This window comes from Eurosta solidaginis, chromosome X (genome assembly GCF_040869045.1).
Source record: "Eurosta solidaginis isolate ZX-2024a chromosome X, ASM4086904v1, whole genome shotgun sequence".
In the NCBI taxonomy this organism is placed as follows: Eukaryota; Metazoa; Arthropoda; class Insecta; order Diptera; family Tephritidae; genus Eurosta; species Eurosta solidaginis.
In genome coordinates this window covers 55,084,942-55,111,101 of record NC_090324.1, presented here as the reverse complement: position 1 = coordinate 55,111,101, position 26,160 = coordinate 55,084,942, and the positions used below count along the sequence as shown (strand labels likewise).

The window sequence follows — 26,160 nt, the reverse complement described above, 5'->3', positions numbered from 1 at the left end:
ATAAGAGATTTACATTGGAGATGTTACATATAGTAAACACACCGTCGAATATACGACTTAACTTTAAGAGTGATAGCTCCGACTGCGCGAATATATATAAGCACTTATTAACTAATAAACAGTACCAAACTCCGCGTCACACAGGGCAGACGTGAAAATTAATGTATGTGAAAAATAATGTATTTTTATTATTATTTTTTAATTAATTAATTTTTTATTATTTTCTTACGTTTGAAGTTTGTTAATTAATCAACATTTTTACCCTGAGGACGGTTACCGTGGAGTAACCGAAATATATTGGTTAGAAAAGAAAAACACTTGTGTTTTATTTTTACGAAAGTTGACCTAAAGCAAGCCTAATAACAAAGTTTAGTTACATAAAGGTCGACAAATAATTTTATTTATACAGACGGAAGGCACGCCGTTAGCATACAACAACAAACATGGGATATGCAACAATCAAAAACCATTATGAAAGCTCAAAATCAACAATTAACAAATTTCAAACTACATCTAAAAAATTTGTAAAAATAAAATCTAGTATTAAGTTTCTTTTACAATGTAGAAAGTCAAAAATCATTCCCAATTTTATAAAAAATTCAAACCATTGCTATAAGTTATTTGTATCTGATAGCGACAAAAATATCGTCATAGATAGAATGTTACAGAGACACACTCAATATTATCTAACAAAAATATTAAGTTTACTCATTAAACACAAACACAATATATTAAGACGAGCAAATAAACAAATGGAAGAAGCAACAGCAACACTTAAGGAACAATTGGGCGACGAAGATTTAAAGCAATTTGTACAGAACGAGAATAATGTGGCTAACAAACTAACAACAAAGCTAAAGAAGAAACAAACTACAAAATTTGAGAGACAGCGAAAATATGATCTTCACTCACAACAATAAACAAGAAGATTGGTTTATAAACAATACAAATGTGCAGTTCCCGAAAGAAGTGAAAGAATTATTGGCGAAGGGACCGAAATTCGGAGTACCTGTGGAAAACAAAACGTTTCCTCTTTTTCAATATATAGCTGATGGAGAGGATTTGGTTCAGACACTTGAAAACAAAGAGCAAATAGAAGAGGCGCGGACAAAGCTCTCTCTACTTATTAAAAGCCACTCAACAAGAAACAAAAAAAGTGCAATAGATAGTGCAATATCTGATAAAGTGGCACAAACAAGAAAGTTTTTGCAGAAAAATAAAAACATTAGAATTTTGACATCAGATAAAGGTAATAAAACGGTCGCAATGGAAGCAGAAGATTATAACAATAAAATGAAATGTATTTTAAATGACTTGACAACATACAGAATCCAAAGACAAGATCCGACATCGCGATTACAAACCAAAAACAACACTTTAGTCGAAAAACTCTTTAAAACGGAAATTATCACAAAAGCGGAGAAAAAGAAACTTAGCACAAACACGGCATTGCCCCCTAGAATCTATGGTCTCCCTAAGATACATAAGGAAGGAACACCACTGAGACCAATTTGTTCTGCTGTCGGATCACCTGCGTATGGATTATGCAAATATATTGCAGAAATATTGAAAAACACAACGGCGGCTTCAGTATATAACGTAAAAAACACATTAGAGTTTAAAGAACGAGTAAACGACACAAACATATTTGACAATGAAAAGTTAATTTCCTTTGACGTGGTTTCATTATTTCCCAGTATACCGATACAACTAGCACTTGACGTAATACAAGAAAAATGGACAAGGATAAAAGAATTTACGAAGATACCCAAACAATTATTTATGGAAATTGTTCAATTTTGTATTAAAGATAACAAATATTTTAACTTTAATGACAATGTATATACACAGTTAAAAGGACTGCCAATGGGATCACCTACCTCCCCAGTGATAGCGGATATAGTCGTGGAAAAATTATTGGAAAAAACGATGGATAAATTGGCGCACAAACCAAGATTACTTACGAAGTATGTTGATGATTTATTTGCTATCGTGGAAGAAAATGAGGTTGAAAATGTACTTAACACATTGAACTCTTTCGACAAAAATATAAAATTTATAGTGGAACTCGAAAAGGACGGAAAATTGGCTTATTTAGATGCAATAGTAAATAGTTTAAACAATAAATAAAAGTTAAAGTGGTATAGAAAACCAACATCATCGGGGAGAATTATTAATTATAATTCAAAGCATCCGAAATCAATGATATTAAATGAGGCAATGGGCTGTATAAAGCGGATGTTACAGACTTCGGACCAAATTTACCACATTGAAATAAAGAAAGAAATATTTACAACTTTAAAGAACAACGATTTTCCAACATACACAATTAAAAAATTATTAAGTAGAGTAAACCATGCTATTTGTCAACAAAAACCACAAAATTCAGTCATTTTCAAATCTCTCACGTACGTAACTCAACTCTCCGAGCGCCTTGCAAAATCGGATTGTTACAATAAAGAAAAAAGAAAAATTGCCCGTAGACCGACTAACACTTTAAAATATTTATTTAATAATACAAAGTCAAAAATACCACAAAACGAAAAAAGCAATGTGCTGTACTTTTAATTAATTAATTTTTTATTATTTTCTTATGTTTGAAGTTTGTTAATTTGTGTTTTATTTATGTTCATCAACAGTTTTACCCTGAGGACGGTTACCGTGGAGAAACCGAAATATATTGGTTAGAAAAGAAAAACACTTGTGTTTTATTTTTACGAAAGTTGACCTAAAGCCAGCCTAACAACAAAGTTTAGTTACATAAAGGTCGCGAAATAATTTTATTTAAAATGAATCTGTTATTGTAATTTTTTTCTTCTTCCAAGACGGTGACATTTTCAAAGTCCGGGTAATGCCCTATCTCTACAATGTGATGTTAAAGTTGTTTTGTTTTCCGAAAAATTATTCTTTAATTTTATATTTGATTTGTGAGCGGATATCCTTGTCTTAAGTTTAGATTTTGTGGTCCCTACATATACTTTCTGGCATAAGTGAGACCCGTCGCCATTACAAGAAATTTTGTGTACCACATCGGACTTGTCATATCTGGATATTTTATCCTTAACATTGCTGAAAATGCACCGGAGCGTATTGTCATACGTAAACGCTAATCGTACGTTTTCCTTATCATATAAGTTCGAATATTTTATCCTCTCCGATAGCCCAGCGACATATGTTGTACATTTGTATATTTTATCCTGCGATGTTTCTCTCACATTTTCACCACTGGGTCGAGAACAGTGGTTATAAATCAGTTTTTTTTTTAATTTTATGGGGAAGTTGTTGTCCTCTAATGTCTCTTTAATGATCTTTATATTTTTGTTATGGTACATGTCGCTGATGGAAAGAACCCGCCGCACAAATATTAATAATTATTTTCTTCTCGTGTTGCGAGTTGAAGTTGATGAGTCTTCCGGATGCTGTTGGCTTCTTAAACCAATCTTAATAACCAGAGTGTACAAGAACGGTAGCTGTTTAGGGCATCAAGCTAAACCCAAGAATGAGCACGGCCAATAGTGACCCAGCCTAATGTAACCTATCTGTGTTTGCTTCTATCTACCTTCGCACTAACACCAACAGCTACATATGTCCGTGCAGGCCTATGTGTATGTGTTGGTGCGCGACTTTCCAATTTAACTTACTTTTGTTCAATCACCCCTCAAAACCGCTTTTCGACGGAATTGAGGGGTGAACGCGTTTTATAACAAAGAAACTCTTTCACTTCTTTTTTGCAAACCTCCGTGACAACTGCAGCCATCAGCCCTGTTATAGGTAAGATTTTTTTTCATTTGTATAACTTAACCTGAATACAGTTAGTTAAATTGTGAATTAGCTTTTGAATTACACATTGTAAGTTAACTTTAAAGTGCAAATTATTAAATTCTTGAATTTAATCTGCTACGTGTTCTTTTCCGTTTTTGTTCTCTTTTTTCAACTAGCGCAAAAAACCCTTGGGAACTTACTACAGAGATATCGAAGCCCCAAGAGGTTTTTTCATGGTCCTACTACGCCTGAATAATTATAGAAACAATTGAATTACCAGCGACCAACTGGATAACCACAACAAATCAATATCACCACACAAAAGTGTTTCAAAAGCTAGCCGTTAGCAGCAAAACAACCATCAATATAACCATACAAAAGCGTTTCAAAAGCTAGCCGTTAGCAGCAAAAGCAACCATCAATATAACCACACAAAGGCGTTTCAAAAGCTAGCCGTTAGCAGCAAAAGCAACCATCAATATAACCACACAAAAGCATTTCCAAAGCTGGCCGTTAGCATAACCTGAGCGTTTCAAAAGCGACAAGCTCTACACCAGCAAACAAACACGAGCGGTCAGACAAAAGCACAAAGGTACGTGGTTTGATTTCAAATTTTTTGTTTTTTGCACAATTAGGGAAATTACACATAGTTTAACTTCCCGGCGTACCAACAGCGCGATTTTATTAATAAAAAGCAAGTAATTATACGTATGTGTGGCAATTAATTTACCCAGATTTACATAAAGTTTTTTGATTTAGTAGTTTGTTTGCTGTAACGCATATTTTCGAGGAATATCGCAGCCAGCTGCACAAATTCAAAATAACCCCACTTTTCACTGTAGTGTGGCAATTTCTTTGCAACAACACTTTAACGCACTTTATCGCAAGTCACTGCCAATATTTTAGAACCATTGAACATTTAAGTGTAATCCATAGAACCAATTCTTTAGGTTCTGACATATGGATGGCCTTAGTGGAGAAACACACAAAGAGGCAGACATATCTCTTGGGCACGCGACAGCCTCGCCCTTTATAATTCTTTATCTCAAAGGGTCCGGCAAAATCTACCCCGGTGTTAGTGAATGCCCGGGTATAGGTGGTTCGCTCGGTTGTTAGAATGCCCATCAATTGTGTTTGCGCCTGTTTCCTATACACTGCGCACCCTTGCACTTGTGAATTCTGATCTTATCATATTTTTCACGCGAGGTATCCAGTACAGTGTTCGGATCAGGCGCAGGATAAGCTGATTCCCCCCATGTAACGAGATTTTATGGACAAATCGTGTGATGAGACGAGAAAGTCCACTATGATAGGGCAGAATTATGGGGTGGTGTTCGTTATACGAGAGGTCCTTGGACGCCGCGAGCCGTCCCCCGACTCTGATTGTCTCGTCCTCATCGAGAAATGGGTGCAAGGATTGTAAATCGATCTTTGGCCTGATTGACCCTTTTTCTTTGAGTGTTCTGTACTCCTCCGCATAACGGTTTCGTTGAGCATTGACGATCAGTCGACACATCGTTGCTTTGATCTCAATGGGTGAAATCGTTAGTGATGTTTCATTGAAGGAGATTTTGAGATGAGTCATTTTGTAGAACCGTAGAACGTAGGATACAACTCTTAAAGCCAGGGAAAGTTCGGAAAACATGTCTACAATATCTTCGTCTTTACGGTTAACCGAGGTTGTGTGGACTTGTAACCTTTTTTCTTCCATGGTTGTGGTGTAGCTTATTTCCTGGTTTGGTCATTCTTTGCCATCTTGCTGCAAGATGGGCCTTCCCACCACAAGGAATTGTTTACTACCTCTTGTGCTAATAGCCCTCTACTGGCTAAGTCTGCAGGGTTTGACGCTGAGTCCACGTGACGCTAGTCCGTGTTCCCAACTTGATCTATTATCTTTGTCACACGGTGGGCCACGAAGGTTGACCATGAACACGGAGGTTTCCGTAACCAAGCTAATACAATAGTTGAGTAAGTCCATAATAAGGTTTTATGTTTGTTTCAATTAAGGTTCTTGTTGATAGATTCTAGGGCTTCTGCAAGGAGAACTGCTCCACAAAGTTCTAGTCTTGATAAGGATATAGTTTTTACGGGCGCGACTTCTGATTTGGTTAATATCAGGCTTACAAATATTTGTTCATTAATATAGACGCGCAGGTAAACGGGGGCTCCGTATGCTTTTTCTGACGCGTCACAGAATCCGTGGATCTCCACTGTGGCTGTTGGTGAAAACTGTACCCAGCGTGCGATCTGAATTTTTTCTATGTGCTGGTAACTTTCAATGAAACTTTGCCACCGATCCAGCGAGACTGTCGATACGGTTTCATCCCATCCTGTTCTCTCTAACCAGATGCCTTGCATTAACATTTTGGCAGTAACCACGAATGGTGCCAGCCACCCTAAGGGGTCAAATAATTTTGCTAAGGCCGACAGAATTTTCCGTTTTGTAAAGCTAGACTGTTCCTCTATGGGTTTCGTTTTGGACTAAAAGATATCTGAGTGGGCGTTCCACCTAATGCCAAGTGCTTTAACCATACTGGTATCCTCGAAATCTAGGAAATCTTCGTTTAGGAGGTGAGTCTTTGGTAGGCCTTTAGGTAGTTTGTTCGAGTTGGCGGTCCATTTCCTCAGCGAGAATCCTGCTGTCCCCAGGGCCGTATTTATTTGATCCCTTGCTTTAATGGTGTGTCCTCCTGCCAGCACGTCGTCAACGTACATTGCATTTCGTAGTATATCTGATGCTATAGGGTGGCTGTGCTCCACGTCGTCCGCTAACTGGAGCAGTAATCGTATTGCAAGGTACGGGGCACAGTTAACTCCGAATGTGACCGTTTTCAACTCATATAGTTGTATGGGCTGCGTACTTTCTGTTCGGAATACAATACGTTGATACTTAGTGTGATCAGCGTGCAATAGAATCTGTCTTTACTTTTTTCTATGTCGCTCTTAAAAACATATTTGAATAAACGCCATCTTAATATGAGAATGGTCAAATCATTCTGTAGCACTGGCCCCGAATGGAGGACGTCGTTGAGGCTGACTCCGTTTGCAGTTGATGATGACGCATTGAACACCACTCTTACTTTGGTTGTTGTGCTTTCTTCCTTTTTGACGGCATGATGTGGTAAAAAATATGTATCACAGTCTTCAGCAGGGATGTGTGTTGGTACCCGGGACATGTGCCCCAAGGTTTCATACTCTGCTAAGACCCTATTGTATTCTGACTGTAATGGTGGGTCTTTAGCTAAACGCGTTTCCATTCGAAAAATTATGAACATGCAATTTTTAATGAGGGACCTAATTGTTTATATTTTGGAAATTCCTGTTTAAAAGGCAAGGATGCAATATATTTACCCTCATCATTTCGAATCGTTGTGTTCTTATACAATTTTTCACAATACCTGTCATCATGATTGTACGCCTTGTCCTTGGGGACTTCCTCTGTTTCCCAAAATGAGCGTAGCTCTCTGTCCAATTGCACTTCACTGACAAAGGACACATATTTCTCGCTGGGTGAGATTGTTTCGGTTTGGCCGGTCAATATCCAGCCGAACACTGTCTCTTGGGCTAGCAGTGTTCCTAACACGCCTTTCTTTATTCCCCCTAACATCACCTGTGCATAGATGTCGCCTCCTAATATCAGGTCGACTTGCTCACTGACAAAAAAATGGTTATTAGCTAATACTAAGTTCGGTAAGACCTGCATGGCAATGGCATCCACTTTGCATGTTGGTATATTGCCAGTTAGTTGCGGCAGCACAAGTGCGGTGGTGGCGATATTTATTGTCGGATCAATTGGAGACCGCAGTTGTATATGACACGCCTCCTTTACTTGTGCTGACATTCGACTGGTGATGCCTGACACGTGCGCAGAAATCCGCTGATATGGCAAGTTAATGCGACGTTTAAGTCTCTCAGTTATGACAGTACATTCTGGCCCCAAATCTAAAAGTGCCCGCGCGGAGAAGTTGGTGTTGTTGTAGAATATATTGATGCGGGCCGTACCTAGTAAAACCCCTTTACTTGTGTTTGTAAAGCAGGCCTTGAAGTGGTTAGTTCCATTGCTTTGGTTATTTCCAGTGCTTTGGTTATTGGAATAGGTCTTTGTTGCGCTTGGGCTGATGGGCCAGGGTGATTATTATTGTTGTTTGCGTTTTGGTTGGTGTTCGTTGCCTGAATGTGTAGGAGCGTATTGTGCCTTTGCCGACAGATGGCACATGGGGATACATTTTGTGGAACGTATTCGGTTGTGTGGCTAATTAATCATTTTAAAGCAGCAATCGAGTATGCCGAACGTTCTAAAGAAAACAGAGGGAAGTTTTATTTATTCCTTAATCTGAGATAACCATTGATTGAAATTCCCTTATTTTTCATTTGTTTTCTATAGATTGTAAAGCCAGCACCACGAGTTGGACGGAGGAAGGGAGCTACGGAGCCTGCACGAGGGGCAGGGACAGCTGACGTTCGGAGTCGGCGCACGTGCCCAGGCAAGGTTCTGGTGCCGGCTTTCTCGGAGTGGGGGATTTTTCTTCGGGATCCGACTCCACTGGATCTATCGCGTTGTCCCGTTGCCTTTGAGTTCATTCAGGAGATGACTGATTGCACCCAGGTGGTGCAAGAGACATTGGGGGGCATTCAGGACGCGATTGGTCTAAATTGAGTTGAGGCTTTCCGCCCATATACGCCGCTGTATCTAACTATTTATTTCCGCCCCTAAGTTTACACTTGTATAGTGTAATCAAAACAAAATATTGTAAAATGTGATAAATAAATTGTACATTAACCCCACTATAAGAAATCAGGTGTATTTGATCTGGGTGGTAATAGGATATTTTGGAGAAGATCATTTATTTCAGGTTATAAATTCCCCTTTTTCGCCATAAAAAGGGTTAAGTCATCTTTTGGGAACATTTTAATAACCTTTGTTCAAATCCGTAAAACACGGCCCAAAACAGAAGAAGAAAATGGAAAAGATAAAATTAAGAATGTCATTGCGTTTTTCCCAATTTTGTGCCGCCTTAGCATCTGGCAACACCATATGGATTTTTGTAAGTGTACATTGTGTTATTGTAAAAGTGGATTGTATTACCCTTCAATGAATTTCCTGTCATTGATGAGAAAAAACGAGGTACGCATCAGCTAATTTTTTTACACACAATACTAATTCTCATTTTCTTTCTTTTCCTTTCAGGTTGCATATTTGGAAAAAAGGTTAAAACAGCATTCCTTCATCATTCAATTCAAATTGGTCCGGCTCGACCTTTAGTGAAAGAAAAATTTAAAACCGAATCTTATGTGGCAAGGTGCAATCAGCAATCAAAGTTTATTATCAACTGGGTGCAATTGTGCTAAGCAGCAGCATTATTAAATATTTATATATATTTTTGCCATGAGCATGAGGGACAACGTTCAGTAATTTTTTTGTTAAATTTTATTTACTCATTTTATAATTTTTGGCTTTCTTTTACTAGAGATATCAAAATCGTCTACTTTTAATCAATAACAACGTCACTATGCAAAGCCAAAGGCAGATTAAATCCGGTGCAGAGTGTTCTCCACCTCCACCACCAACGGCCACATCTTCCACACGCAATCATATGCGTCCAGTAAAGTATGATTATGCAGATTCGTTTGCTTGCACTTACGTGGTATCCGTTGTAGCTGCTTCAATTGCGGAACTAGCCACCTATCCACTAGATCTGACTAAAACACGGTTACAAATTCAGGGGGATACAGTTGATACAAATGCAAGCATTAAGCCTAAGTATCGTGGTATGATAGCGACAGCGTATGGAGTTTTCAGGGAGGAGGGCACTATGAAGCTGTGGCAAGGTGTCTCACCAGCACTTTACCGTCATGTAGTCTATAGTGGCATACGTATATGTAGCTATGATTTCCTACGTCGTAAATTGGGGAGCGATGAGAATGGCCATATAACATTACCATTGTGGAAGTCTGCTCTCTGTGGTGTGTCTGCAGGAGCAGTGTCACAATGGCTAGCTTCACCAGCTGATCTTGTTAAGGCAAAATTCAAATGGAGGGCAAACGCCGGCTAATGGGCGAACCTGCACGTGTTCATGGTGCTGCACATGTCTTTAAAGATTATACGTCGTGGTGGTATAGCTTGTTTATGGAAAGGTAACGTACCGAATGTACAACGCGCAGCAATTGTTAATCTTGGTGATCTCACAACATATGATATTATAAAGCATATGCTATTGGTCAAATTGAGTATGCCTGATTGTCATACGATACATATACTTTCATCTATTTGTGCTGGATTTGTGGCTGCGATTATGGGAACACCAGCTGATGTGGTAAAAACAAGAATTATGAATCAACCGACTGACGATAAGGGCAGGTGAGTGTTTACATGACGCTGTTTATAATTAAGATATGTAAAAATCTTTGCTCAGAATGTAAGCGTAAGTGCAAGTGTAGTGTCATGTGGGAACAATGTACATGGTTGAGTTCAATCAGACTCCAAATGCGGCGAGTGTCTATCGCTACAAGAAATAGAAGTTTGCATACTATAATGTGTAGATATTCAACGTGTTTTAGATAATACAAATTTGCATTTTTTCTTGTGGCACTTTTCAGTTGTCTGCCTGCCGTAGCCGCTACCAATAGCAGCGACAACAACAACGCAACAGTATCCGAGCATACAAATTTTCGAGTGAATCACATATAAAGACTCTGCCGAGGAATATTACACCGTTAGCAAAGTCTTACTGAACGAATTATTTTTTGCAAATGGTATAGTGATCAGTCCAGAAGAAGATTTCGTTGTTGTTGCCGAAACTGGAGGAATGCGTATGACGAAATATCACCTAAAATGTGCCAAAGCGGGACAAAGTGAAGTTTTTGTAGAAGGTTTACCTGGTCTACCGTATAATTTGACACCCGACGCCGAAGGTATTTGGGTATCACTAGTACTTGCCGCCGACAGTGAACATCCGAGTGCCAGTAATATGTTTGCCAATTTCCCAGTTATACGAGTATTTATGGCACGTCTTCTAAATCTCTTCGAACTACCATTCCGTCTAATCAACAATACATCCTAATAAATTGGCACAACAATTCATACAATTTATCGGACAATGTGAGATCACGTTATTTATGGCGCCTAAACGTCAAACAATTGTAAGATTGGATTGGAATGGCAATATTGTTGGATCGTTACTTGGTTCTGATAAATCGGTGGGAAATGTTTCACATGTGTTGGAGTTCAATGATTATCTATATTTGGGTTCACCGTTTAATCGATTTTTGGCACTGGCGCTAGGCAACCAGAGATTAAAGTGAAAAATTCGTGAGAAAATTGAGGAGAGTAGTGAAAAGACTAGAACGAATGAAACTGATGCGGCACAAACGTCTAAACGTGTCAAGAGTTTTATCAATGAGTGGGCAGAAGAAGAAGAAGAGGATGAGGATAAAGAAAAGGACACTACGCTGTAGCTGCTGATGTTGGTACTACTACAGCAACAGTAGATGAGGAGGAACTTTGAGAATTGGATTTAATTACGATGTAAGTTTTTAACTCGAAACATTTAAAAAGAAAGAAATCCAATATGAAGTTCTGAGTACACAGTTTTTGTATACTTTACTGTCGCACAGTGTAATCAAGACGAATTTTATTCCAGAAATTTTATGCAATACCGGAGCGAGGGGGGGGGGGGGGGGAGGTGTGATCGTAGGTTAAATGTTTGGTATAAAGTATCTTTTCTCCGCATGCCAGTTTACAACAGATAGATATATCTCTGAAAAGGAGGGGAGGGGGGAGGGTCGTAGGTTGTGTATTTCGGGCCTGGGTCGTGGGTTCGGTTACGGCTCTCTAGATCCCTGATCCTCTTCGCTGGATGGGAGTAGCACGAGTTTAGTGAGGGGTATTGTGACCTTTCCCTTTGCCGTCATGAGATCCACTACTCCTACTCGTTCATCCGATCCCGGATGGAGGTTGATAACCCTCCCGGGCCTCCACTCATTGGGTTGCAGGTTGTCTTCTTTTATAACAACTAAATCGTCAAGCTTCATGTTTGCTTTAGGTTGGCGCCATTTATTCCTTTTTTGAAGTTCGGCGAGGTATTCCGTCTTCCATCGTCGACAAAAGGTGTAGTGTAGGGCCTTTAATCGCTGCCATCGATTGATAATTGATGCGGGGTTTTCGTCCGCGTCTGGCTCCGGGGGTGCTAATAGGTGTCCCCTATTAAAAAGTGCCCCGGGGTTAATGGTTCTAGGTCGGACGGTTGATTTGAAGAGGGTGTTAGGGGGCGGGAGTTGAGGCAGGATTCTATCCTGCAAAGCAGGGTAGAGAATTCCTCAAAGGTGTATTTAAGGTTGGATGCTACCCTTTTGAAATGAAATTTAAAACTTTTCACTCCCGCTTCCCACAATCCCCCCATTTGAGTAGCAGGCGCAGGAATAAAATGCCAGTTCAGATTTTGGTATGTATAGGTTGTTACTACCTCGGCGCATGAGTCAGCCATGAAGGTTTTGAACTCCGCCCTGAGGGCCCTTGATGCCCCGACAAAATTGGTTCCGTTGTCCGAATACACATCCTTCGGGCAGCTTCGTCGCGCGACGAATCTGGCAAAAGCCGCCAAGAATGACCGGGTGCTCAAATCTGTAGTCGCTTCCAAGTGGATAGCCTTAGTGGAGAAACACACAAAGAGGCAGACATATCCCTTGGACACGCGACAGCCCTCGCCCTTGATAATTCTTTATCTCAAAGGGTCCGGCAAAATCTACCCCCTCAATTGTGTTTGCGCCTGTTTCCTATGCACTGCGCATTCCTTGCACTTGTGAATTTCTGATCTTATCATATTTTTTACGCGATGTATCCAGTACTGTGTTCGGATCAGGCGCAGGATAAGCTGATTACCCCCCCATGTAACGAGATTTTATGGACAATCGTGTGATGAGACGAGACAGTCCACTATGATAGGGCAGAATTAAGGGGTGGAGTTCGTTATACGAGAGGTCCTTGGACGCCGTGAGCCGCCCCCCGACTCTGATTGTCTCGTCCTCATCGAGAAATGGGTGCAAGGATTTTAAATCGCTCTTTGGCTTGATTGACCCTTTTTCTTTGAGTGTTCTGTACTCCTCCGCATAATGGTTTCGTTGAGCATTGGCGACCAGTCGACACTTCGGCCCTTTACATCAATATCGCCAACTGCCGTGATCAAAATCGAGACGCGAGGGCGGTTGCACCTGATACGCGCACTCATCGACGCGTGCGCCACAACTCCGATAATTTCACGCGACCTGGCTCGACAGTTACACCTCTACGAGGAAAACTACGGACAACAACGAGGGTGCCTTTTGCGAATAAGGGGTAAACATGGGCAGAACCGTAGGTTCACGATTCACGCTCCGATCGTTCCCAACTACGCCCGTGTGAGTCCAAGCGCGAATGTTGACCCCTCGGTCGCGACACCGTATATCCATATTCAGCTCGCCGATCCAACATTTTTTGTGTCAAGTCCGGTTCCACTCGTGTTGGGAGCCGATATATATCCGGAGCTGATACTGCCGGGCACATTGCCATCTACGTTTGGCACTTTTTTAGCGCAGAGCAGTATATTTGGCTGGCTCTTGTCTGGGGCATGCCGCTCCTAAATCTTCCTCAACCCTCGAAATAACTTTACGTGCCATTCGTGTGAGAAGAGGGCAAAAAATTGAACTCAACCACGTACTATTTCCTAATGTTTATTCTTTCTTTACTACAGCTCCACGATTCACGGATGGAACCGAAATATCAATTACTGTGTCAAGCAAAAAACCGCCATGCTGATACCCTAATTGGGACACTCATGAATTTTGTTCATTTATATATTAGTTACTATTAAGTTGATCATGGAAGATGGCCGCAGGAATCTACCGGCAAGGGGGCCGGCATGTTTAGGCCATCAAGCTAAACCCAAGAATGAGCACGGCCAATAGTGACCCAGCCTAATATAACCTATCTGTGTTTGCTTCTATCTACCTTCGCGCACTAACACCAACGGCTACATATGTCCGTGCAGGCGTATGTGTATGTGTTGGTACGCGACTTTCCAATTCAACTTACTTTCGTTCAATCACCCCTCAAAACTGCTTTTCGACGGAATTGAGGGGTGAACGCGTTTTATAACAAAAAAACTCTTTCACTTCTTTTTTGGAAACCTCCGTGACAACTGCAGCCATCAGCCCTGTTATAGGTAAGATTTTCTTTTCATTTGTATAACTTAACCTGAATATAGTTAGTTAAATTGTGAATTAGCTTTTGAATTACACATTGTGAGTTAACTTTAAAGTGCAAATTATTAAATTGTTAAATTCTTGAATTTAATCTGCTGTGTGTTATTTTCCGTTTTCTTTCTCTTTTTTCAACGGGCGCAAAAAACCCCTTTGGGAACTTACTACAGAGATATCGAAGCCCCAAGAGGTTTTTCAGTAGCTTTCCATCTTTTTCTACTTCTATTGTAAATTTGACAGCTCTATCGTATCCGTTTAGGAGGCCCAGCATTACTTCCATGTCTTCCGTTCTGACTATGGCGAATAAGTTGTCGATGTATTTTGTGAGCAATCGTGATTTGTTGACCGAATCCTCCTCGAATATGGTAAGCAGCTCCTCCATCACGATATCTGCTATAAAGGGCGAAGCTGGCGAACGCATGGGCACCCCCATGGGGAGGTAAGATTTTTAAGAAGTTGGACGACAAATTTACATAGATTATATGACGGAGAGTTGATGGGCGAACAGATGAGCCTAAGAGGAATAGCTTCTTTATGGATTTTAGGTAGACCATAAATACGTGGGTGATTGGCTGTTTTACAATTAAGGCGAAACTTTCTCTCTTCATCGTTAACATATGTGTCTTTGATTTTGTTCTTAAATTCTATTGCGTCTTTAACGTTGTACTTAGATGAGGTGGTAAGATTTTTAAGAATTTGGACGACAAATTTACATAGATTATATAACGGAGAGTTGATGGACGAACAGATGGGCCTAAGAGGAATACCTTCTTTATGGATTTTGGGTAGACTATAACTACGTGGGGGATTGACTGCTTTACAATTAAGGCGAAACTTTTCTTTCAAATCGACAAATTTATTGCTGTATATTTTTTCCACTATTTCATTATTTTTCTCCTCTAGCCTATTGGTAGGGTCTCGCTTTAACACTTTGTACGTGGAAATATCGTTCACTATACTCTGTAACTTCTTGTCATACTCCAACTTCTCCATCAATACGGCAACGTTGCCTTTATCGGCATTGAGGACTAGGATTTCTTTGTGTTCCTTTAAAAAATGTTTGGTGGAAAGCAGGGTGTTTTATATAAATTCGTCCCGAGTTGAAGTTTTTACCTTTTTTAGGTGATTTTTATAAGCGTCGTTAAATTGTTCCTTTCAACCTCTTGTTTGAATTGTTTGAATATAATTTTCTCCATCAGCTATCGTTTTGAAAAGTGGGAATTTATTAATATATGTGGAAAGTGCGTACTTAGGGCCTAGGGAAAGAAGCCATGGAATGTTGGTGGGTACTTTTATATTTGTTGTGTTGCATATTCATTTGGTACCACCCTAATGTTCAGAAGTTGTGTTTGTTTATGTTTAAGACTTTCGTATTTATTCGCTTGTGTGTTTTTGATGGTCGTTTTAAGTTTGTTTGTCAAGAGTACTTACTACTGCCCTCTTCAATAGCGAAGAACTCTTGATAAACAAACTTAAAACGACCATCAAAAACACACAAGTGAATAAATACGAAAGTCTTAAACATAAACAAACACAACTCCTGAACATTAGGGTGGTACCAAAATTGATATGCAACACATCAAATATAAAAGTACCCACCAACATTCTGTGGCTTCTTTCCCTAGGCCCTAAGTACGCACTTCCCACAGACATTTATAAATTCCCACTTTTCAAAACGACAGCTGATGGAGAAAATTATATTCAAACAATTAAGGATAAAGAGAAACGAGAGGTTGAAAATAACAATTTAACGACGCTTATAAAAGGTCACCTAAAAAAGGTAAAAACTTCGACTCGGGACAAATTTATACAAAACACCCTGCATTCCACCAAACATTTTTTAAAGGAACACAAAGAAATCCTAGTCCTCAATGCCGATAAAGTAAACGTTACTGTGTTGATGGACAAGATAGGGTATGACAAGAAGTTACAGAGTACAGTGAACGATATTTGCACGTACAAAGTGTTAAAGCGAGACCCTACCAATAGGCTAGAGGAGAAAAACAATGAAATATTGGAAAAAATATACAGCAATAAATTTGTCGATTTGAAAGAAAAGTTTCGCCTTAATTGTAAAGCAGTCAATCCCCCACGTAGTTATAGTCTACCCAAAATCCATAAAGAAGGTATTCCTCTTAGGCCCATGTGTTCGTCCATCAACTCTCCGTTATATAATCTATGTAAATTTGTCGTCCAAATTCTTAAAAATCTTACCACCTCATCTAAGTACAACGTTAAAGACGCAATAGAATTTAAGAACAAAATCAAAGACACATATGTTAACGATGATGAGAGTTTAGTGTCATTCGATGTCGTCTCGTTGTTCCCCAGTATCCCTGCCCTCGAGATAATAGAGTCAAAATGGATTAAAATAAAAGAGTACACGTCCATGACCAAAGAGCTTTTTCTGACAGTGGTGAAGTTCTGCATAAAAGACAACAGGTATTTCAAAACAATGAAAATATATATGAGCAACGTTCGGGGATGCCCATGGGTTCGCCAGCTTCGCCCGTTATAGAAGATATCGTCATGGAGGAGCTGCTTACCAGATTCGAGGGGGATTCGGTCAACAAACCACGATTGTTCACAAAATACGTTGACGACCTATTCGCCATAGTCAGAACGGAAGACATGGAAGTAATGCTGGGCCTCCTAAACGGATACCATAGTGCTGTCAAATTTATAATAGAAGTGGAAAAGAAGAAGAAGTCGAAAGCTACCGTTCTTGGACACTCTTGTTATTAAGAAAACCAACATGCTCACTATGGATTGGTTTAAGAAGCCAACAGCATCCGGAAGACTCATCAACTTCAACTCGCAACACGAGAAAAAAATAATTATTAATACGGCCAACAACTATGTGCGGCGGGTTCTTTCCATCAGCGACAAGATGTACCATAACAAAAATATAAAAATAATGAAAGAGACGTTGGAGGACAACAACTTCCCTATAAAATTAATAAAAAACAAGTAAGGAAGTTTAAGTTCGGGTGTAACCGAACACTACATACTCAGTTGAGAGCTATGGTGACAACATAAGGGAAAATAACCATGTAGGAAAATGAACCGAGGGAAACCCTGGAATGTGTTTGTATGACATATGTATCAAATGAAAGGCATTAAAGAGTATTTTATGAGGGAGTGGGCCATAGTTCTATAGGTGGACGCCGTTTAGGGATATAGCCATAAAGGTGGATCAGGGTTGACTCTAGAATGCGTTTGTACGATATGGGTATCAAATGAAAGGTATTAATGAGTATTTTAAAAGGGCGTGGACCTAAGTTCTATAGATAGACGCCTTTTCGAGATATCGCCGTAAAGATGGACCAGGGGTGACTCTAGAATGCGTTTGTACGATATGGGTATCAAATGAAAGGTGTTAATGAGCATTTTAAAAGGGAGTAATCCTTAGTTCCATAGGTGGACGCCGTTTCGAGATATCGCCATAAAGGTGGACCAGGGGTGACCCTAGAATTTGTTTGCACAATATGGGCATCAAACGAAAGGTGTTAATGAGTATTTTAAAAGGGAGTGGGCCTTAGTTCTATAGGTGGACGCCGTTTCGAGATATCGCCATAAAGGTGGGCCAGGGGTGACTCTAGAATTCGTTTGCGCAATATGGGTATCAAACGAAAGGAGTTAATGAGTATTTTAAGAGGGAGTGGGCCTTAGTTCTATAGGTGGACGCATTTTCGAGGTATCGCAATAAAGGTGGACCAGGGGTGACTCTAGACTTTGTTTGTACGATATGGGTATCAAATGAAAGGTGTTAATGAGTATTTTTAAAAGGGAGTGGGCCTTCGTTTTATAGGTGTTCGCCTTTTCGAGATATCGCCATAAAGGTGGACCAGGGGTGACTCTAGAATTTGTTTGTACGATATGGGTATCAAATGAAAGGTGCTAATGAGTATTTTAAAAGGGTGTGGGCCTTAGTTCTATAGGTGGATGCCCTTTCGAGATATCGCCATAAAGGTTCTAGAATTTTTGTGTACGATATGGGTATCAAATGAAAGGTGTTAATGAGTATTTTAAAAGGGAGTGGGCCTTAGTTCTATAGGTGGACGCCGTTTCGAGATATCGCCATAAAGGTGGGCCAGGGGTGACTCTAGAATTCGTTTGTGCAATATGGGTATCAAACGAAAGGAGCTAATGAGTATTTTAAGAGGGAGTGGGCCTTAGTTCTATAGGTGGACGCATTTTCGAGGTATCGCAATAAAGGTGGACCAGAGGTGACTCTAGAATTCGTTTGTGCAATATGGGTATCAAACGAAAGGAGTTACTGAGTATTTTAAGAGGGAGTCGGCCTTCGTTTTATAGGTGTTCGCCTTTTCGAGATATCGCCATAAAGGTGGACCAGGGGTGACTCTAGAATTGGTTTGTGCAATATGGGTATCAAACGAAAGGAGTTAATGAGTATTTTAAGAGGGAGTGGGCCTTAGTTCTATAGGTGGACGCCGTTTCGAGATATCGCCATAAAGGTGGGCCAGGGGTGACTCTAGAATTGGTTTGTGCAATATGGGTATCAAACGAAAGGAGTTAATGAGTATTTTAAGAGGGAGTGGGCCTTAGTTCTATAGGTGGACGCATTTTCGAGGTATCGCAATAAAGGTGGACCAGGGGTGACTCTAGAATTTGTTTGTACGATATGGATATCAAATGAAAGGTGTTAATGATTATTTTAAAAGGGCGTGGGGCTTAGTTCTATAGGTGGACCCCTTTTCGAAATATCGCCATAAAGATGGACCAGGTGTGACTCTAGAATGCGTTTGTACGATATGGGTATCAAATGAAAGGTGTTAATGAGTATTTTAAAAGGGAGTAAATCTTAGTTCCATAGGTGGACGCCGTTTCGAGATATCGCCATAAAGGTGGGCCAGGGGTGACTCTAGAATTCGTTTGTGCAATATGGGTATCAAACGGAAGGAGTTAATGAGTATTTTAAGAGGGAGTGGGCCTTTCTGGACCAGGGGTGACTCTAGACTTTGTTTGTACGATATGGGTATCAAATGAAAGGTGTTAATGAGTATTTTTAAAAGGGAGTGGGCCTTCGTTCTATAGGTGTTCGCCTTTTCGATATATCGCCATAAAGGTGGACCAGGGGTGACTCTAGAATGAGTTTGTACGATATGGGTATCAAATTAAAAGTGTTAATGATACCACTAATTTATTTATATATGTAATACCTGCCAAGATTTTAAGGGTTTTTTATTTCGCCCTGCAGAAATTTTTCATTTTCTTCTACTGAATATGGTAGGTGTCACAACCATTTTATAAAGTTTTTTTTAAAGTTATATTTCGCGTAAATAAAAAAATCCTTACCTTACCATGTTTCATCCCTTTTTTCGTATATGGTATAGAATTATGGCATTTTTTTCATTTTTCGCAATTTTCGATATCGAAAAATTGGGCGTGGTTATAGTCGGATTTCGTTCATTTTTCATACCAAGATAAAGTGGGTTCAGATAAGTACGTGAACTGAGTTTAGTAAAGATATATCGATTTTTGCTCAAGTTATCGTGTTAATGGCCATGCGGAAGGACAGACGGACGACTGTGTATAAAAACTGGGCGTGGCATGAACCGATTTTCACAGAAAACAGTTAAAGCCATAAAATCTATGCCCCTACCAAATTTCAAAAGGATTGGTTAATTTTTGTTCGACTTATGGCGTTAAAAGTATCCTAGACAAATTAAATGAAAAAGGGCGGAGCCACACCCATTTTTAAATTTTCTTTTATTTTTGCATTTTGTTGCACCATATCATTACTGGAGTTGAATCTTGACATAACTTACTTATATACTGTAAAGATATTAAATTTTTTGTTAAAATTTTACTTAAAAAAAAATTTTTTTTTTAAAAGTGGGCGTGGTCCTACTCCGATTTTGCTAATTTTTATTAAGCGTACATATAGTAATAAGAGTAACGTTTCTGCCAAATTTCATCATGATATCTTCAACGACTGCCAAATTACAGCTTGCAAAAATTTTAAATTACCTTCTTTTAAAAGTGGGCGGTGCCACGTCCATTGTCCAAAATTTTACTAACTTTCTATTTTGTGTCATAAGTTCAACTCATCTACCAAGTTTCGTCGCTTTATCGGTCTTTTGTAATGAATTATCGCACTTTTTCGGTTTTTCGAAAATTTCGATATCGTTCATTTTAAATAGCGATCTGAGATGAGTGCTCAGGAACCTACATACCAAATTTCATCAAGATACCTCAAAATTTACTCAAGTTATCGTGTTAACGGACGGACGGACGGACATGGCTCAATCAAATTTTTTTTCGATCCTGATTATTTTGATATATGGAAGTCTATATCTATCTCGATTCCTTTATATATGTACAACCAACCGTTATCCAATCAAACTTAATATACTATGTGAGCTCTGCTCAACTGAGTATAAAAAACTGATTTATAACCACTATTCTCGACCCAGTGGTGAAAATGTGAGAGAAACATCGCAGGATAAAATATACAAATCTGCAACATATGTCTCTGGGCTATCGGAAAGGATAAAATATTCGAACTTATATGATAAGGAAAACGAACGATTAGCCTTTACATATGATATTACGCTCCGGTGCATTTTCAACAATGTTAAGGATAAAATATCCAAGTATGTCAAGTCCGAAAGTGTATGTAGGGACTACAATATCTAAACTTAAGACAAGGATATCCGCTCACAAATCAAATATAAAATCAAGGAATAATTTTTCGGAAGGCAAAACAGCTTTAAAAAGGGGCGGTGCCACACCCATTTTAAAAAATTTTTGTGTTTTCCAATTTAATGTTATAATTCAATTTACAAAGTAAAATTCTATTGATACAAACTTTTTCGCTAAGAGATAGCTTATTATTTTCGTCTACGACTCTTTTAAAAATCTTTTATACAAAAGTGGGCGTGGCCTTTAACCGATCTCGTCCATTTTTTCTAGAAGTATTTCCTGCTATAGCAAAAATTTGTGTACCCAATTTTATTACGATTCGTTAATTTTTCTTCGAGTTGTGGCTCCCGAAACATAGAAAATTGCTTGGTAATAAAAGGGCGGTGCCACGCCCATTTTTTTAATTTGAAGTTCTTCCTATTTATTGTTATAAATCCACTTGGAAAAAGAAATACCATTGATACAAAGATCTTTTTGCAAAGACATAGCTTATTTTATTCATCCATGACTCTTTTAAAAATCTTTTATATAAAAGTGGGCGTGGTTTAACCGATTTCGTAACTTTTCTTCATGGCATTCCGTACAGTAAAGGAAACCTCTCTGCCGAATTTTGTTACGCTAGTTTTAACCATTTTTGATTTATGATTAATAATATTTGTAAAAATTGATTTTATCACAAGTGGCCGGTGTAACGCCCATTAAAAATTTTTTTTTTAATTTTTATCAAGAGTCTCAATATCAGTCCACATGTCTAATTTCAACATTCTAGGTGTATTATTTACTAAATAATCAGTTTTTTTGTGTTTTCCAAAATGTTATATAAAAAGTGGGCGTGGTTATCATCCGATTTCGCTCATTTTCAATGCCAATCTCTTCTGGGTCCAGACAAGCTTGTGTACCAAATTTGGCGAATTTATCTCAATATTTACTCAAGTTATCGTGTTAGCGGACAGACGGACGGACAAATGGACATGGCTCAATCAAATTTTTTTTCGATACTGATGATTTTGATATATGGAAGTCTATATCTATCTCGATTCCTTTATACGTGTACAACCAGCCGTTATCCTATCAAAGTTAATATACTCTGTGTGCAAAGCACGCTGAGTGTAATAAAGAGTATTTTAAGGAATACACCATACTATTAATATGGCTTGAAGAATTAAAGTCTGATGCCATAAGTCTTTTGGCCATATGAAATAAGCCTTATATATGGTTCAAAATTTTTGCTGGGTACATCTATATGCTATGTATATACATACGTAAGTGACGCATAATGTCCCGCTCAAAGCGAGTAGTACTATTCGAATAATAAAATAAAATAAAATAATTAAAAAAATGTTTAAATTAAACGGTTTTATTGAAAACAATACTTACATGAAGTAATAATAATACTAAAAGCGTTCTTGGACCTCTACTGTTTGTCTTATTTATTAATGACATTGGAAGTTGTTTTTCATTCGCCAAGTGTTTGCTTAATGCAGACGATCTTAAGTTATTTGCTGTAGTCAAAGATTCTCTCGACGAACCAAGGCTGGAGCAGGATGTTAATGCTCTTTATCTATGGTGTAGTAAATCACATTTATCTTTAAATATCTAGAAGTGTTTCAAAATGACCTTTGCGAACATTTTGAATGTATGTAGTACGTCTTCCAGCATTTCAAATGTTACTCTGCTAAGTGTTAATGAAGTTAAAGACTTAGGAGTTATATTTGACACAAAACTCTCTTTCAACAGCCACATTAATTTCATTATCGCGAAAGCATACTCAGTTCTAGGCTTTGTACGTCGTAACAGCACTAATTTCTCAGACCCATATACCTTGAAACTTTTATTTACAAGCTTTGTGCGCTCGCATCTTGAGTATGCTGTCTTCGTGTGGAGGCCCTATAATCAACTTCCGATTAAGAGGATTGAGCGGTTACAAAAGGTTTTCCTATAATTTGCCTTACGGTTTCTGAATTTTGAAAACCCAGTTCCTGCCTATACAGCTCGTCTTAAACTGATAAATTTGCAATCTCTGGAAAGCCGTAGATCTATCTTGTCCTTAACGCTATTCAAGGCATCGTTGATTGCCCATATCTCTTGCATAAAATATGTTTCAATGTCCCTAGACGTAACCTTCGTGTATCTTATCCATTTTATCTACCCAAAGTAAAAACCACATTTGCTGGAAATACACCTTTGGTGCGCTCTTTGAGAGAATTTAATATTTTGTCAGAAACTACTGCCATTGATTTTACAATGACGAAACAGGCTGTCTTAAATCTTCTGTACACTATTCTGTAATGTAAATTTATATAATTCGGAATGTAGTCTGTAAGAAACATTGTATTTCAAAGATTGCTATATTAATTAAGTAATAATACTCAAAAAACAAAAAATAATAATTAGGTAGGTCCTAGGTACCAGTCATCAAACTCCTCATCAATCTAGGGCGGTGCTCAGATAATTAAATAAAAGCGTTGGGAGCGTGAAATTTCTAAAAAAGTGAGGCGTATCATAACCTTGTTAAGGTTCAATTGGTCTTACTTATGACTATCAATAGAAATTTTACGCGTCCAACGCTTTTATTTAATTATCTGTTCAACGCCCTAGATTGATGAGGAGTGTGATAGTACCTAGGACCTACCTAATTATTTGCTAGCTTTTAGTATTATTATTATTTCATGTAAGTATTGTTTTCAATAAAACCGTTTAACTTAAAATTTTTTTTTAATTATTTTATTTTCAAGTTTTTATTCTTTATTTAATTGCCTATTATTTCTTATTCTATTATTTCATTTAGTGACTCATTATTACAAGGACTCTTTCCTGACAATTTGTTACAATCTAAGTCCTCAATACATAATCTTTCCAAAGACTTTACTCGACTCTGCTCCACGTATGCTTGTCCCTACGCCAACTCCAAAATATTTTGATGTCACCTCTACCAGACAGTATGTAATATTTGTTCCAAATATGACCCAAATCGGACATCATAGGTCACTTTCTATTCATGTATGTATTATGTGTTCCAAATATGGACCAAATGGGAGCACAAATACGATTTTTTTGAATATCTCGATCTTTGCGCCACCTAGCGGCGATTTTTTTCATAGGTCGCTTTCTATTCTTGTATGTATTATGTGTCCCAAATATGAGCCAAACCGGACCACAAATATGATTTTTGTGAATATCTCGATCCTTGTGCCACCTAGCTGCGATTTTTATACTCAGTTGAGCAGAGCTCAGAGTAGACTTCCATATATCAAAATAATCAGGATCGAAAAAAAATTTGATTGAGCCATGTCCGTCCGTCCGTCCGTCCGTCCGTTAACACGATAACTTGAGTAAATTTTGAGGTATCTTGATGAAATTTGGTATGTAAATTCCTGGGCACTCATCTCAGATCACTATTTAAAATGAACGATATCGGACTATAACCACGCCCACTTTTTCGATATCGAAAATTTCGAAAAACCGAAAAAATGCGATAATTCATTGCCAAAGGTGGTTAAAGCGATGAAACTTGGCAGATGGATTGACGTTATGACACAGAATAGAAAATTAGTAAGATTTTGGACAATGGGCGTGGCACCGCCCACTTTTACAAGAAGGTAATTTAAAAGTTTTGTAAGCTGTAATTTGGCAGTCGTTGAAGATATCATGATGAAATTTGGCAGGAACGCTACTACTATTACTGTATATGTGCTAAATAAAAATTAGCTAAATTGGATGAAGAACACGCCCACTTTTTAAAAAAAATTTTTTTTAAATTCAAATTTTAACAAAAAATTTAATATCTTTACTGTATATAAGTACATTAAGTCAAAATTCAACTCCTGTAATGATATGATGCAACAAAATACAAAAATAAAAGAAAATTTCAAAATGGGCGTGGCTCCGCCCAGTTTCATTTAGTTTGTCTAGAATACTTTTAATGCCATAAGTCGAACAAAAATTTACCAATCCTTCTCAAATTTGGTAGGAACATAGATTCTATGACGGTAACTGTTCTCTGTGAAAATGGGCGAAATCGGTGGAAGCCTCGCCCAGTTTTTATACACAGTCCTCCGTCTGTCCTTCCGCTCGGCCGTTAACACAATACCTTGACCAAACAACGATATATCTTTACTAAACTTAGCCCACCTACTTATCTGAACTCACTTTATCTTGGTATAAAAAATGGCCGAAATCCGACCATAACCACGCCCACTTTATCGATATCGAAAATTACGAAAAATGAAAAAAATGCCATAATTCTATACCAAATACGAAAAAAGGGATGAAACATGGTAACTGGATTGGTTTATTGACGCAAAATATAACTTTGGAAAAAACTTTGTAAAATGGGTGTGACACCTACCTTATTAAGTAGAAGAAAATGAAAAAGTTCTACAAGGCGAAGTCAACAGCCCTTGGAATCTTGGCAGGAATACTGTTAGTGGTATTGCATATATAAATAAATTAGCAGTACCCGACAGATGATTTTCTGGATCACCTGGTCCACATTTTGGTCGATATCGCGAGAACACCTTCACATATACATCTAAGGGCCACTCGCTTTTAAAACCCTCATTAATACCTTTATTTTGATATCCATATCGTACAAACACATTCTAGAGTCACCCCTGGCCCACCCTAATGGCGATATCTCGAAAAGGCGTCCACCTATAGACCTAATGCCCACTCCCTCTTAAAATGCTCAGTAACACCTTTCGTTTGATACCCATATCGTACAAACATTCTAGAGTCACCTCTGGCCCACCCTAATGGCGATATCCCGAAAAGGCGTCCACCTATAGACCTAATGTCTACTCCCTCTTAAAATGCTCAGTAACACCTTTCGTTTGATACCCATATCGTACAAACATTCTAGAGTCACCCCTGGCCCACCCTATTGGCGATGTCTCGAAAAGGCCTCCACCTATAGACCTAATGCCCACTCCCTCTAAAATGCTTAGTAACACATTTCGTTTGATACCCATATCGTACAAACATTCTAGAGTCACCCCTGGCCCACCCTAATGGCGATATCTCGAAAAGGCGTCCACCTATAGACCTAATGCCCACTCCCTCTTAAAATGCTCAGTAACACCTTTCGTTTGATACCCATATCGTACAAACATTCTAGAGTCACCCTTGGTTCACCTTTATGGCGATATCTCGAAAAGGCGTCCACCTATAGAACTAAGGATTACTCCCTTTTAAAATACTCATTACCACCTTTCATTTAATACCCATATCGTACAAACACATTCTAGAGTCACCCTGGCCCACCCTAATGGCGATATCTCTAAAAGGCGTCCACCTATAGACCTAATGCCCACTCCCTCTTAAAATACTCAGTAACACCTTTCGTTTGATACCCATATCGTACAAACATTCTAGAGTCACCCTTGGTCCACCTTTATGGCGATATCTCGAAAAGCGTCCACATATAGAACTAAGGATTACTCCCTTTTAAAATACATTCTAGAGTCACCCCTGGCCCACCCTAATGGCGAAATTTCG

The 26,160-nt window shown here is 38.7% G+C and overlaps 2 protein-coding genes across 2 annotated transcripts in view; both read left to right on the top strand.

The window, feature by feature from the left end:
• Positions 1-26,160, top strand: part of LOC137234942 (nuclear factor 1 X-type-like) — a 2,160,399-nt gene that overhangs the window by 1,469,505 nt on the left and 664,734 nt on the right. The gene's annotated exons all lie outside the window — the stretch shown is intronic.
• LOC137234283 (mitochondrial uncoupling protein 4-like) lies at positions 9,651-10,569 on the top strand. Its single transcript, XM_067757889.1, has 2 exons — positions 9,651-10,120; positions 10,360-10,569. Exons 1-2 carry the CDS (start codon positions 9,837-9,839, stop codon positions 10,448-10,450), a joined length of 375 nt encoding a protein of 124 aa, XP_067613990.1. The 5' UTR covers positions 9,651-9,836; the 3' UTR covers positions 10,451-10,569.

Bases quoted from the DNA above. Each gene is read 5' to 3' on its own strand.
- LOC137234283 (XM_067757889.1), top strand. From the start codon at position 9,837: ATGGTGCTGCACATGTCTTTAAAGATTATACGTCGTGGTGGTATAGCT. The intron at 10,121-10,359 runs GTGAGTGTTTAC...GGCACTTTTCAG, and splicing joins CCGACTGACGATAAGGGCAG to TTGTCTGCCTGCCGTAGCCG.